This window comes from Myotis yumanensis, unplaced genomic scaffold (assembly GCF_028538775.1).
Source record: "Myotis yumanensis isolate MYYU_CA2020_CCGP unplaced genomic scaffold, mMyoYum1.0.hap1 SCAF_1, whole genome shotgun sequence".
NCBI lineage: Eukaryota > Metazoa > Chordata > Mammalia > Chiroptera > Vespertilionidae > Myotis > Myotis yumanensis.
Window position 1 is genome coordinate 188,516,615 of NW_027223752.1, and position 13,806 is coordinate 188,530,420.

Here is a 13,806-nt window from a genome sequence, read left to right on the forward strand (position 1 = left end):
GTGTCAGCTTAGCTAAGCTAGAACTTAGTTTCCCATCATCATTTCGCTAGATCATTTCAGGTGAGGTTGGGCCACAAGAGACATTGGCAATAGATTGGGAAGGCAGAAGAGAAGAAGCAGCCATATTGTTCTAGCTCTTGTAGGACCTTCTCTGTCAGCTTCCCCTACTCCTGGCCCAGATGCCTGTGCATGTCCAGCTCTATGACTAAACCTGGCAGCATGTCCTGCAGATCACCCATATCATCAAAGTTAAAGGTGGAAGAGGGAGGGCCTGATACGAGTTCCAGTTTGTCCTGTGAATTCTAGCTCTTCCTTGTGGATCTCAGTTTGACCTTGCTTCCCCCACTTCTCATGCACCTTTCTCTCGTGGCTCTCTATCCTATGACTTTCAGCTCCAGCACCAGACACCAAAGAAACAGCTTGCTTAGACTATTTAAACAGTTCTCATTATGTCAGATCAAATCTCTGTAAAAATATATACATGTGACACACACATATATGTGTATAGGTGTATTCTGCTTCTCTGAACGAACCCTGAATGATTCACAATTAGATACTGGTAATTGTTCTAGAGCAATAGAAATTTAAGAATGGGTTCTCTAAACTGGCCCTAGGTTACCTGGATTCGTTCTCTGAGCTTATTAAACACATTTAGAGCCCTGTTTACAGTGGTAAAGAGTACACTGTAATCCATGGAATGTAGAGGCAAAAGTTACTTATCACCTCTAGATATCTGCAATGAAGACAAGGCTTTGGGTACCCAAGTGTTGGCTGCCAGAAGACATTTTAGTGCCAATAAGAAATGTAAGTGTGCCAAAAGCCTTAAAGGAAGAAAATGAGGAGCTCAGGGCCTGGGTATAAGCAGGCCACTTAGCAGCAGGTTAGTTACATAGACCACTCCGGTCATGAAAGGAGAAAATATTTGGTAGTTTCATAATTTTTAAGAGCTTTTTTCCATAAATGATTTCTATTGTGCTATACACATATGCAACCTTTTCATATAATTATTGATTATTTTAGTGCCCATTTAAAAAATGGCTTGTTATATTTTCTAATTTTTCTATTAAATTTTATATATTTCTTATTGATTTATAGAGCAGTATTCTAGATAGCAAGTTGAGTACACATTTTGCAAATATGTATTCTCGGGCAGCTTCTTATCTTTTGACTTATTTATGATATATTTTGTCATACAGAGATTAAAATTGTTGGCTAAGAAATTACATATCAAACCTTAATAAAGTACATAGAAAACACTGCATCAATGCACTTACCAGAAAAAAATAAAGTTTGAAAATAAACTAACCATTCAACTAAAAAAAGTAGAGAAAGAAGGCTAAAATCCATCTAAATAATATAGAAGAGAAAATTAATAAAACAAGAAAATGAATAAAATAGAAATGAAAATATACAAATCCAGTAAGCTCTATATATGAAAGCCAAGAATGTATTCTTTAAAAAAAAAAAAAGAAAGAAACAATAGCCCTGGCTGGTGTGTTTAATGGTTAGAGCATTGGCCCATGCACCTAAGGATTTCAAGCTAGATCCAAGTCAAGGTCACCTGAGTTGCAGGTTCTATCCCCAACCTGTTAGGGCACATGTGGAAGGCAACGAATCAATGTGTCTCTCCCCCCCCCCCCCCCCCCCCCCGCCCCACCCCTATCCCTTTCTCCCTCTGCTTTCTAAAAATTAATGGGGAAAAAATTCTCTGGTGAGGATTAACAAAATAAATAAATAAACAAACAAACAAACAAATAAACAAACCAATAAAATAGATTACCCTGGCCAAGCTTGATGGTGGAAGGAAGGGAGGGTGGGCAGAAATTAAGGTAGTTCTATAAATTTCATGGTAGAAAACTAAAGAGGGTTCCAGCCTGGATTAACTCTTCTTTGTTGACTTTAGGAGGTGAGGTCATGTACTAACCAGTCAGAAGTGCGAAGAGAGTAAAGATAGTTTTAAAAAGTTGGTGGTAGAGGGTGTGTGTGGAGGTGGGGGGCGGGGGGTGGTAGTGGTAGTGGAGCGAAGGGCATCAACAGGCAATTCACAAAAGAAATGCAAATGGCCAAGAAATATTTAAATAGATGATCAACCTTACTAATATTCAGGGGAATTAAAATTAAAACAATGAGATTTTTTTGCAAACAAACAAAAGGTGTCTCATTTACTGCTGGTGGGAGAGTGAGTGCCTACTCCAGAGAGCACTTTGACCTTGTCTATTACAGGTTATTGAGTCCATGTTTTAATATATTTACAACTGCACACAAGGAGGATATACCAAAGATGTTCATTTGACTGTTGTTTCTGAAAACTGTATAAGGAAAATGAATTTCTAAAGAACCAACCTAAGCAAACAATGGAATCAATGCAACAACTTTTAAAGAATAAGGAGAGCTCTACAGAATGACATTAAAATGTCTCCAAAATTTAATGTTAGATTTTTTTAAGTTACAGAATGATATTGATATTACCATTTATGTAGAAAATAACAACTAAGAATAATATATATCCACATATAATGAAAATATTTATATACAATAAAAATATATAATTTTTGAGGACTACTCATATGTATGCAAGAAGAGGAAAGATATTGGGGTGAAGTTCAGCCCTTGCTTGTTGCATCTAGGCTCAGAACAACAAATACTTATCATCCCCTACTTCCACCATCCAGTCTAGATTCCCCTCACTCTCAACTAATGCCTCTGCTAGTCTTGGTAACCTATCTAGTGGCATGAACCAGACCCCCATTCCTGAGGGATCTCAACCACTGGTCACAAAACCCTTCCCAGTTTCTGCTGTTCTCAAATTGGACCACTCCACTTCCAGTGATTACCTATTGCCTATTTTGCAGTTCTTCTTTTGGGGTCTTTTAGATGCCCCATTGTTTTCTCCGCTTTTCTCACCCATGGGTGGTGATACCTTCTTGGTGTCGTGGCTATGATGGTTTCTCCCCATCTGCTTTTATGTTAGGGTTCACAGGAATAACCCTCAACTACTTGTGTCAATCTTTTTCTATGGTTTTTTTGGGTTTTCTATCCAGCTGTTCTTGGCTTCTGGATCATCCTATTCTCTTTATTCCCTCCTACCTTTCTGACCCCCTTTCACAGTTCCCTTTGTCAGCACCATCTCCATGCACATGCCTTAAGAAATGGTTGTTCTCCCACATATTGTCTTCAGCCCCTGTCTTGTCTCACTCTACGCACTCTCCTGGGTTATATCCCTGTCGCCACTCTTGTCTCCTCCAAGCAACAGCTTTTGAAGTCAATATGAATAAAAATTGAATGGAACATACTTTTTATACACAGAATATAGATTTTAGGGGATTGTTTGAGACATCAAACAAATGTCTCATTGTTATGAGGATCTTGGCATTCTAATGGTATCATTATGAGAAAGTGTTAGAAGTGTTGTGCATACAGCATTCTTGGTTCAGTTTCCTTCTCTGATCATCAGAATTCATGTCCTGAGGAAACTACATCTTTTTACTTAGGGAGAAATACCTCTATGAACTTACTGAAAGAAAAATATATGACTCTTCTTAGGCAGAGAGAAGCTAATTTATGCCATTTTTTCTATTGACTAAACAAAGAGTTTAGCTGATTCTGAACTATGTTAATTAAGATATTTCATAAAGAACAGTATTTACTCTGTACCTTGATGCAATAAATACAATGGTTGCTTGTTACTTGGCTTATTGTTTAATCATGGTACATTATGTTACTAAGCTATTTCCTAGAATCTTAATCAATGCCTGGCAAATAATTTTAAGATTATATCTAAAAAGCTTAATTTGTATGATTTATTTATTTTCTAAATAATGGAAAGAATCTCCAAATAAAACTTCACATTGCTAATCTCTGTACATAATTTAGCCATAATGGGGATCCATTCATCAGATAAATTTTTAAATGATTCTAATAATACCTCTTGATTTGTTATCTGAGAAAAGCAATTAATGTATCACTTTTAGTTGTCCAGTGGTCACAGAGAGCCATTTTAATAAAGGTACTGTGTGTATTTAATGTAGAAGAATTACCAAGAAAAAATCTGGGAAACCCAGAGTGGAAAAAAATATTGTAAAAACTTTTAAAGATTTGTATATTGATTTAGAGCAGTGGTTCTCAACCTTGGCTGCACATTAGAATCACCTTGGCAGCCAAGGTTGAGAACCACTGCTTTAGAGGATTGGTTTAATTAGGTAAGATAATATCAACTCCCAAACCAAATATTGTTATTTGGGTTAGCAGAGATAAATCTAATTGTTAATGCTGCTATAAATTTATTTTGATAATGTATAGGTATCTAGTAAAATGAGAGCATGATAGACATAGAATGAGGAGCATCTTTTATCCTCCTTAACCAGCTCATCAGATAGTTAACTGGTGTCAGTCTTCATTTTTTTCTCCTACTTCCTTTCCTTCCTAATCAAGCATCATATAAAAAGCATTGTGGTCATTATATTCATACACTACTGTATACTTATAGTGGTCTGAGATGTTAAATGATAATATAGAGGTTAGGGTCATGACAAGCAAACTCAAAAGAGATGATTAGAAGAATAAAATTACAATTTACAAAGATATGGACAGGATTCATGGAAACCATCATGGGATGGTGAAGCATCCTTGGATCAGCAACAGTGGGAAGTTCTTAATACCATTAGGCCTAAAAGGAGATTGGAGAGGAAACAGTTCCTACAACAGGGAGTGCTGCCAGCGCCTGGAAAGAGTGCTGTAGCTGATGAAATGAGAAGTTGGCCAAATCTAAGAATTCAGCAGCAACCACACTATAACCAGGAGGAAGATGACAGGAAATAAATCCTCTGACTACTCTCTTCCAGCCCTCTGGTCTCCTATTGGCTGAAACAAACCCAAAGCCAATAAAAGCCTGGTTAATGACCTCAGAGAATAACTACTGGGAGCACAAATGAGAGTGGAGAAGGAGAGACCAAGATATTGGCGTAGGCAAATGCCTGTACTCACTGCCTCCCACAACCACATCAAAATTACAACTAAAATACAGAACAACCATCATCCAGAACTGCCGGAAAGCTGGCTGAAGGAAGTCCTACAAGTAGAGAAATGAAGAGGAAAGCACACAGAGACTGGTAGGAATTGCAGAGGTGCAGAATGGGCTGGTCTGGCACCCACATGTGCTGCTTTTTTAATCAAGAGGGAGATTGTCTCTGGGGAGCCCAGAAGAGCAAAGGGTCCCAGCCCTACACCAGAGTCACAGCCCAGGGTTCCAGAGCTGGGAAAAGAAGTCCCTGTAACTATGGGCTGTAAAAAACAGTGCAAATTGGGGCTCAATGACACAGTGGCTGCTAGAGACCCAGCTGCTCCCCTTAAATGGCTGGCACACAAACTGAACTTACAAGGTCCTGCTTCCTCCAAGCTCCAGCGCCAGGGAGAGGTTCTGGGGGACACAGAAACATATGAGGAGGAACTGGATTGTCTGGCATCGGGACAGGAACTCAGGGGTGGCTTTATTCCAGGTGGAGGTGCTCACAGGAATCATTATTCCTATGCTGGGGCCTTCCCAGTCACAGGGCTGACTGGCAGGCATTTCTGTTTGCCCCACCCTAGTGATTCCCAGAGACCCCACCCTACCCAATTTGAAACCCCATCCAACCTGTGTGCATCTGATTTTTCATATGAATGGCCTGTCCTTGCTCAGGCTAAAATCTCTCAAAAAAGCTGCAGCTGGGTCAGGGAGCCACAAACCTATCAATAAAAGGCACAAGACCTGGCACCAGCATCAGCCTGCCTTGCTTCACAGCTGGGCCTCATCTGGGCACTTCTAAACCCAATACAAAGAGGAGGAATCTGCAGATCTCTCTATAGCTCCTGCTGGGTGGCCCCAGGCAGTGGCTGACTTTACTCCTGGAGACCCAAGACCAGTGTATCCAGTAGTCAGTGTCAGACCATACCTGATTACAACTACAAATCCATAAGTGACACACTCAAGAGGCAGATTCAGTGAGCACCAAAGCCCCACTGAAGCAAGTCCTGCTCCATAAAGGTGTCTCCTACACAGCAGCTCTCCCACTGTAGTCACAACTAGTCCTCACAGCCAATTGGCCTGGAGGTCAATTCATCCCAGTGACACCAACAGCAATTAAGTCTCAACTACAACAAGACTGTGCACACAGCCCACAAAGGAGTGTACCTAGAGAGTCCACCTCAGGTGATTGGGGAGGCTGAGCCACTGGGCCCTATAGAACACCTATACAAGGCCACTCTATCAACTCAAGGAGACATAGCAGCTCTACCCAACACATAGAAACACATACAGGAAAGCAGCCAAAATGCAGAGACAAAGAAACATATCACAAATGAAAGAAATAGAAGAAAGCAAACTACTGGATATAGAGTTCGAAGTTACGGTTATAAGGTTACTCAAGAATCTTTTAGAAATCTCCAAGAGACTTAGTGAGACTTTCAAGGATCTTAGTGAGAATGCAAAAAAAAAAAAAAAAAAAAAAAAAGACACCCTTATGGAGCAGGACTTGCTTCAGTGGGGCTTTGGTTCTCACTGAATCTCCTCTTGAGTGTGTCACTTATGGATTTGTAGTTGTAATCAGGTATGGTCTGACACTGACTACTGGGTACACTGGTCTTGGGTCTCCAGGAAGGAGTAAAGGACCAGTCAGAAATTAAGCATACACTGACTGAAATAAAGAATTTAAAAAAAAGAAGAAGAATATACAGGGATTCAACAGTAGACTAGAGGATCCCGAGAATTGAATCAATGATTTGAAATATGAGGAAGGAAAAAACACCCAATCAGAAGAGCAAAAAGAAAAAAGAATCCAAAAATATGAAGATAGTGTAAGGGGCCTCTGGGATAACTTCGAGTGCAGCAACACAAGTGTACCAATATCTGCATTATGGGGGTGCCAGAAGAAGAGAGAGAGCAAGATATTAAAAACTCATTTAAAGAAATAATGACAGAAAACTTCTCCTACCTGGTAAAAGAAATTGCTTACAAGTCCAGGAAGTGCGAAGAGTCCCAAACAAAAGGAACCCAAAGAGGACCACACCAAGACACATCATAATTAAAATGCCAAGGGTAAAAGACAAAGGGAGAATCTTAAATGCAGCAAGAGAAAAGCAGTTAGTTACCTACAAGGAAGTGCCCATATGACTGTCAGCTGATTTCTAAATGGAAACTATGCAGGCCAAAAGGGAGTGGCAAGAAATATTCAAAGTGATGAATAGCAAGGAACTACAACCAAGATTACTCTACCCAGCAAAGCTATCATTTAGAATTGAAGTTCAGATAAAGAGCTTCACAGACAAGAGAAGCTAAAGGAGTTCATCACAAAACCAGTATTATATGAAATGTTAAAGGGTATTCTAGAAGAAGAAGAAGAAGAAGAAGAAGAAGAAGAAGAAGAAGGAGGAGGAGGAGGAGGAGGAGGAGGAGGAGGAGGAAGGAGGAGGAGGAGGAGGAGGAGGAGAAGAGAAGGAGGAGGAGGAGGGAAAAAAGAAAAAGTTCAAAAATATGGGGAAGGTCAATGGGAAAAAAGAGATATATGTACTATGTGTAATACTTTAAACAATAAAATAAAATTGAAAAAATATGAACAACAAAATGGCAACAAATACATATCTATCAACAATTGAATCTAAAAATCAAAATAATAAGAAATCTAATGAACAGAATAAACTGGTGAATAAAATAGAATCAGAGGCATGGAAATGGAACAGACTGATGATTCTCAGAGGGATTATAAAGATCTTAATGCATAGGATATATGCATTACCTATGGACACAGACAATAGGGTGGCAAAGGCCTGGGGCTGGGCGGGAGCTATAAGAGAAAAAAAGAGGGACATCTGTAGTAATCTCAATAATAAAGATTAAAAATAATTTTAAAAAAGAGTGGAGAAGGCTAGAGAATGATTCCAGCAAAAACAGCATGGCCATTTTGTATGTGAATCATTGGTGCTAATTTTTATTGAAATTAATTGAAAGCTTTTGGCAGTATAACAATAAAAGAGCACCTGAAAGATAATAAATACTTGCAAAATGTTTGCCAATTAAATAAAACTTAGGCTGGACTATAAGCACTATACTAAAGTTAGGTGACTGAGATCAAGTCTAGAACTAATTCTTACTGAAATTCCTAGCAATTAAGGCAATATCTACTCCCATAGCTGCTTGGTGAAAGTTTATTAATTAAACAGATAGTTGGATGAATACATGGATGCATGCATGGACAGATGGATGTATAGATGACTCATAAAAGTTTACAGACATAAAAGCCCTTGAATATAGTCTAGTCCAACTCCTTCATTTTTCAGATGAATTAATGGAATTTCAAACTGGTTTAAAATACAATAATATAGAATTAGAACCCAAATCTCATGACTCTAGGATCTTCTAACTTTAATATGCTATCTCTCATTTACCATTTAAAAATGCTCCATTCAAACCAAAGTCAATTACTGATGATCATCCCCCCAAAAAAAGAACAAGAATCACTTTACAGAGCATGCATGTTCCATGACCCCTGACACATGCCTGCCATACTAGCCATATCCTGAAATAATTCTGAGGAGCCCACTTGTCTCTGTGCAATGTATATGGGCAATTAACCTGCATCCACATAAGTATTTGAGAATATAGGTCCATAGATCTAACGGCACTTAAAAACTGTTCTCTCTCTCTCTCTCTCTCTCTCTCTCTCTCTCTATATATATATATATATATATATATATATCTTAATATCATCATTCAACCAAATCTTCATCTTGTTTTTTATGAAAGTATAATAATAAGCTTAATCAATGCCAAATTTAAAAGTAAACTTATCATTCCCCCAAATAAAATCACCGTTTTCCATTTTGAAGACCTTTAAAGTTCTGATTGATGAAACACAAAGTATCAATGTCTCACTTCTAATCAACATTAATAATTTTAGTTCCCTACTCATATGAAAAACCCTGCCTTAAAAAAAATGAAACCCTTCTTAACGATACTAGGTTTATGCTTGGCAGTTTTCCACATGTGCTATAAAGATGATTTTAGTCTATTGGGATGTTTGTTGTCTGTATTTCATTCTTTTTAAACATTCAAAAATTTAGAAGCAGACACTGTTTAGCACCATTATTTTCCCCCTTCATTTCAGTGATTTAGATGCAAGGTATAAAGCTCAATTTCATTACTTTAAACATATTACCTGCATAAAGTTTTAAAAGCTTGTTTTTCAAGCCAGAATCCATGTTGGAAATTTTGCTTGGATTCAGTTTTCAACATAATTCCAGAAAGATCAAATTACTTGTCTGAGGTCACACAACTGGTTTGTGGCAGAGCTAGAACTAAAATTAGATGTTTCCATTCCTTCAAATTATGTTCATATCTAGCACATGAATATGTTTTGGAGAATAAGCACTATTCAAATCTTGGAGTTCACTTTAAGTAAAATCCTGCTTAATGCAACATTTGGACTCCAAATATTTCAATCCACTAAAATGCTTAATGACGTTGTTGCAGATAAGGAGTTTGGGGAGTTGGCTGCAGGATACAAATCCTTTTCAAATTCGGGTGTGGGTTGGTGCCACACAGTGGTGGTCTGACTAAAGAGGAAGGGGGCAATTTGGGGTTCTGGGGCTTGTCCAGAGGGCAGAATCTCCAGGTCAGCGCCCATTTCATTGACCTGGTGTGGGACTATGCGGGGGCTATGGGGACCCACTCTCCACCTCCCGCTTCTTAGGACGGGTGGCCTATTATTTTCCTGTCCATCCGGGTTCTCCTTGAGGAGACAAAAACTATCTCCTCTCAGCCCTTCCCCCAATCAATACCCCATCTCACACTCACTCTCTCTCTCTCTCCCACACACACACACAAACACAAACACACACACACACCTTTAAGAAGCTGGGAGGGGCGTGGTTGCTGGGTAGAAGACAGTAACCAATCTCATCACACCAGATTTGCTGTGTTGCAAGCTTTCTTTTCTTTTTCTTTTTTCTATCAACATTAGCTGTGATCGTCAATTGGATAAACATGAGTCAGTAATATGCAAGCACAGCGACCTGAGTACCTACCCGTAATTAAAGGGCCTTCTGAACCAACGAGCGTAAGGTGGATGTTTATGGGTCCAAATGCCCAATACACCACCAGATACCCCAGGTGAGTGCTGTCACCTTCTATTCTTTAGTACAAGTTGGCAAAGGAACGAGAAACAGGGTGTCAGACCTGAGTTACAGCAGAGTCTCAGCAGGCCTCCGACTGCAGGCACCAGTTACAGGAGAATGACTGGGACAGGGGAGCCGCAGGGAGGGGGCCCGGGACTCCGAGCTACGGAGATTCAAGACACCCCGTGCACACGCGCGGGTTTCTGCAGTGGGTGACACCAAGGGCCCAAATTCTGAACTGACCGAGGCCTCGCAGGGCAGGAAGGACGCCGCGATTCGCCGCCGCCACCGGGGAAACTGCGCGGCGGGACGCTCGCCGCCAGGGGGCGACCACCCCACGAAGCGGGGCCTTGGAGGGACCGAAAGACTGGCCGGCGATGGCCACTACGCGGCGCTGTCTCCCTTACCTCCAGGTAGAACAAGTCCACGGTCGTGATCTGCGAGTCGAGGAAATCTTCATAGGTGTTGAACTGAGTGACGATGTTGTCCACCGCCGTCAGCCCCTCTTCCTGATCCATCGCGGTTTCCTCGACTGAAGCGTCCCTAGCAACGCAGGCAGAAGGTTCCACCCACTACGTTCTTTACCAGCAGCTGGGAGCTGTGGACGTTAATCCCGCCCCCGGGGGTGGTTACCTTTAGGGCTTCCGCCTAATTCCTGGCAACACCGCCTCCCAGTGCACACTCCAAGTCCAAGTCTGACACCTCAACTGGTTCAGACTTGCGTGAAATGTGGAGCCAGAGAGAGATGCAAAGTGCAATCCAAAATTAAAAACTATAAGACTGCCAGGATAGTACACAAAATATTATGGATCAGCGCTTCTAATATCATTCTAAAACACTGTTATGCAGGACAGAAATATCGAGGTTAGTTCTCTGGTAACTGAAGAGCTCTCTATACATTTGTCTGTAAAGAGAATATCTCAGAACAGAAGTCTCAGGTAATGACCTGTGACCGAACCCAATTATTTGAAAAGTTGTAACTTAAAAGCAAATTATTGCTAGTGTTTGCGTATGAGGAAGAATTTATAAATTTCCCAAAGGGAAGAAGCTTGAAGAAAATATATTTGAAGACTTCTTTTGGCACCAAGTGCTTGTTTTATAAACTTTTTACTTTTTAAGTTTCAATAAGCACACAATGAAAGATCTTGCCTTATATATATATATAATTGTATTGATATTTAGAGGGAGAGAAAGAGAGTTAGAGACATAGAAACATCAATGAGAGAGAAATATTCCTCCACTGCCTCCTGCATATCCCCCACTGGAGGTGGAGCCTGCAACCCCCTCCCCTGTGCCCTGACCAGGAATTGAACCAGCAACCTCTTGGTTCATAGCGCCACACTCAACCACTGAGCCACCCCTGCCACGTGAAGCTGCCTTTCTTAAAGGGTGAAATATCTGTGGAAACTTAGAAAGTAAAGTTTTACAATCAAGACCTCTCCTCTAGAACAAAGTTTTGCATATTTAAAACATGAATTAATGTAATCCAACATGGCTTTTGGAATCCATTTTTTTGGATTTTAATATTCTTCAAATCATCTTTGGGAATTAACACATATTACAATGGGAGCCTGTGGTAGCTGTAATTTGGTAAGTACTTACTGAATTGATTCTGAAGATCTTCACAGATGATCTAAAAACAGTTTTATTTCAATGAAAGCATCTAGTAAGATACTTCACTTTTAGTTAGCTTTCCCTTAAAAAGGTCACCTCCACAATTAGGATGTACAAATGTACAAATTTCAAGTAATATCGACACAATAATCTCTAGGATATCAATGACTTGTTTTTTAATTAATGAATATGTTCTGAAATGTTTAAAGGGCATTTTAGACATTGTTTTAAAATGAAATTTAATGATTGGATTTAGGTGAAGAGAAAAGAGAGAGAAACCCTGGGCACTCATAACATGACAGCAACACAACAACAACATTTATTGAGTGCTTCCTGTATGCCAGGCACTGGCCTATGTGCCAACAATGGATTACATCCTTGTTAGTATTTGTGCTAAATTATTGGTCGCCCACAATTTGACTTCATCTAATATCTAAAAAGATATGATAATGTAAGTAGTCCAAGAATGAGAAGAAATTCATTTTACTTGAGACATTCTGATAGAAGACATATGTCTCAGTTTTATAAGTCCCTCCTGAAAGAGGCATTATTCTGGGCTAATTGAATACAAGAAAGGTCTTAGAAAAGTTTCAACCACTTAGTTTGTTCAGGAATTATAAATATTTGCTTTATTGTGATAATGTTTATCCTTTACCACATGCCAACTCTGTTCTAAATACTTTACAGGTATTATTTTATTTAATCATGATAATAAATCACTAGGAAAGTAGTGTAAGCATTACTCTCAAAATAGAGACAGAATGAGCCTAAATCAGTGGTCGGCAAACCACGGCTTGCAAGCCACATGCAGCTCTTTGGCCCATTGACTGTGGCTCTTCCACAAAATACCACGTGTGGGCGCACACATACAGTGCGATTGAAACTTCATGGCCCATGCGCAGAAGTCGGTTTTTGGACTGGGCGAGTCTATTTTGAAGAAGTGGTGTTAGAAGAAGTAGGGGGTGTTGGTCGGTCGGTTGACAGGAGACCCGGCACAGGTGGGCCGCGGGAGATGCAGTGCGGGGGAGGCGCGAGATTCATGCTCGAGTTGAGTGAGCCAGTCAGTCAGCAGTCTCATGTGCAGTGGTTAGTGCTAGTCGCCTCCGCCAATCGCGCGCAAGTGACAAAAGTACCTACTCGAAGCATAAAGTTACCTGTATTTTTCCAACCAGCTGCAAATTCTACAGGTATTTTTGTCAACAATTTAAGAATTGTAATTCTTTTGTGTTGGTGGCTTTATTATTATAAAATGAAACATTTTTTAGGTGCCCTGTTTGAGATGGCTACAAAGAAGAAGCAAAGAAAAACGGAAGATGAAAACCGTGATTTTAAAGTTGAATGTACCTACCTATATAGTTTAAGTTTAAAAAATTTGGCTCTCAAAAGAAATTTCAATCGGTGTACTGTTGATATCTGGCTCTGTTGACTAATGAGTTTGCCAACCACTGGCCTAAATGAATTGGCCAAAGTTTTAAAGATAAAAAATAGCAACATAGTTTATTATTCCCAATTTTCCACAAAAAGGAAGCAGAGGTAAATAGAGGTTTGAAGAGCCACATGGAATTAATAATGAAAGTTGCTTTTTGTTTACTGGAAAATGATATATGTCAAATTGTGAATGGGAACATGGATTGACACAAACCAAAGGATCAAAAGGGATGGTATAGTATGAGGTGTGGAGGCAAGAAAGAGCGGGGCCTGTGTAGGGAAAAGTGCACATTATTTTCACAGCTGTGAGGGGCCCAGTAAGGAGAGAAAGAGAAGAGAAGCTGACGGGAGGAGGAAAACTAGTAGAAAGACTTCAAACGCTAGGTTTGTATAAGGTGGTAATCATAGCCTTGAATAAGAGAGAGGGATACAATGCAAATGAGTTTGATTGCTGATCGTGCACTGCTGAACCACAGTATCTCACTGCTAATGTAAGCACTAATTGCATTTCCGACATTTGCCTTCTAGTTCTCCTCCACCAAAATGTTATCACTTTCAAGAAACAGCAAAGCATCTAGGGAATCTTTGGGTCCATTCAACTGTAGCACTTTAATGACA

The 13,806-nt window shown here is 39.8% G+C and overlaps 1 protein-coding gene across 1 annotated transcript in view; it reads right to left on the bottom strand.

Moving 5' to 3' along the window:
• Positions 1 to 10,705, bottom strand: part of CFAP299 (cilia and flagella associated protein 299) — a 552,389-nt gene extending 541,684 nt beyond the window's left edge. Inside the window, exon 1 of the mRNA XM_070409369.1 lies at positions 10,554 to 10,705. Within this exon, the coding sequence (XP_070265470.1) occupies positions 10,554 to 10,664 (111 nt within the window). The 5' untranslated portion in view covers positions 10,665 to 10,705. The remainder of the gene's footprint in view (positions 1 to 10,553) is intronic.
• Between the last annotated feature and the right edge of the window lie 3,101 nt (positions 10,706 to 13,806).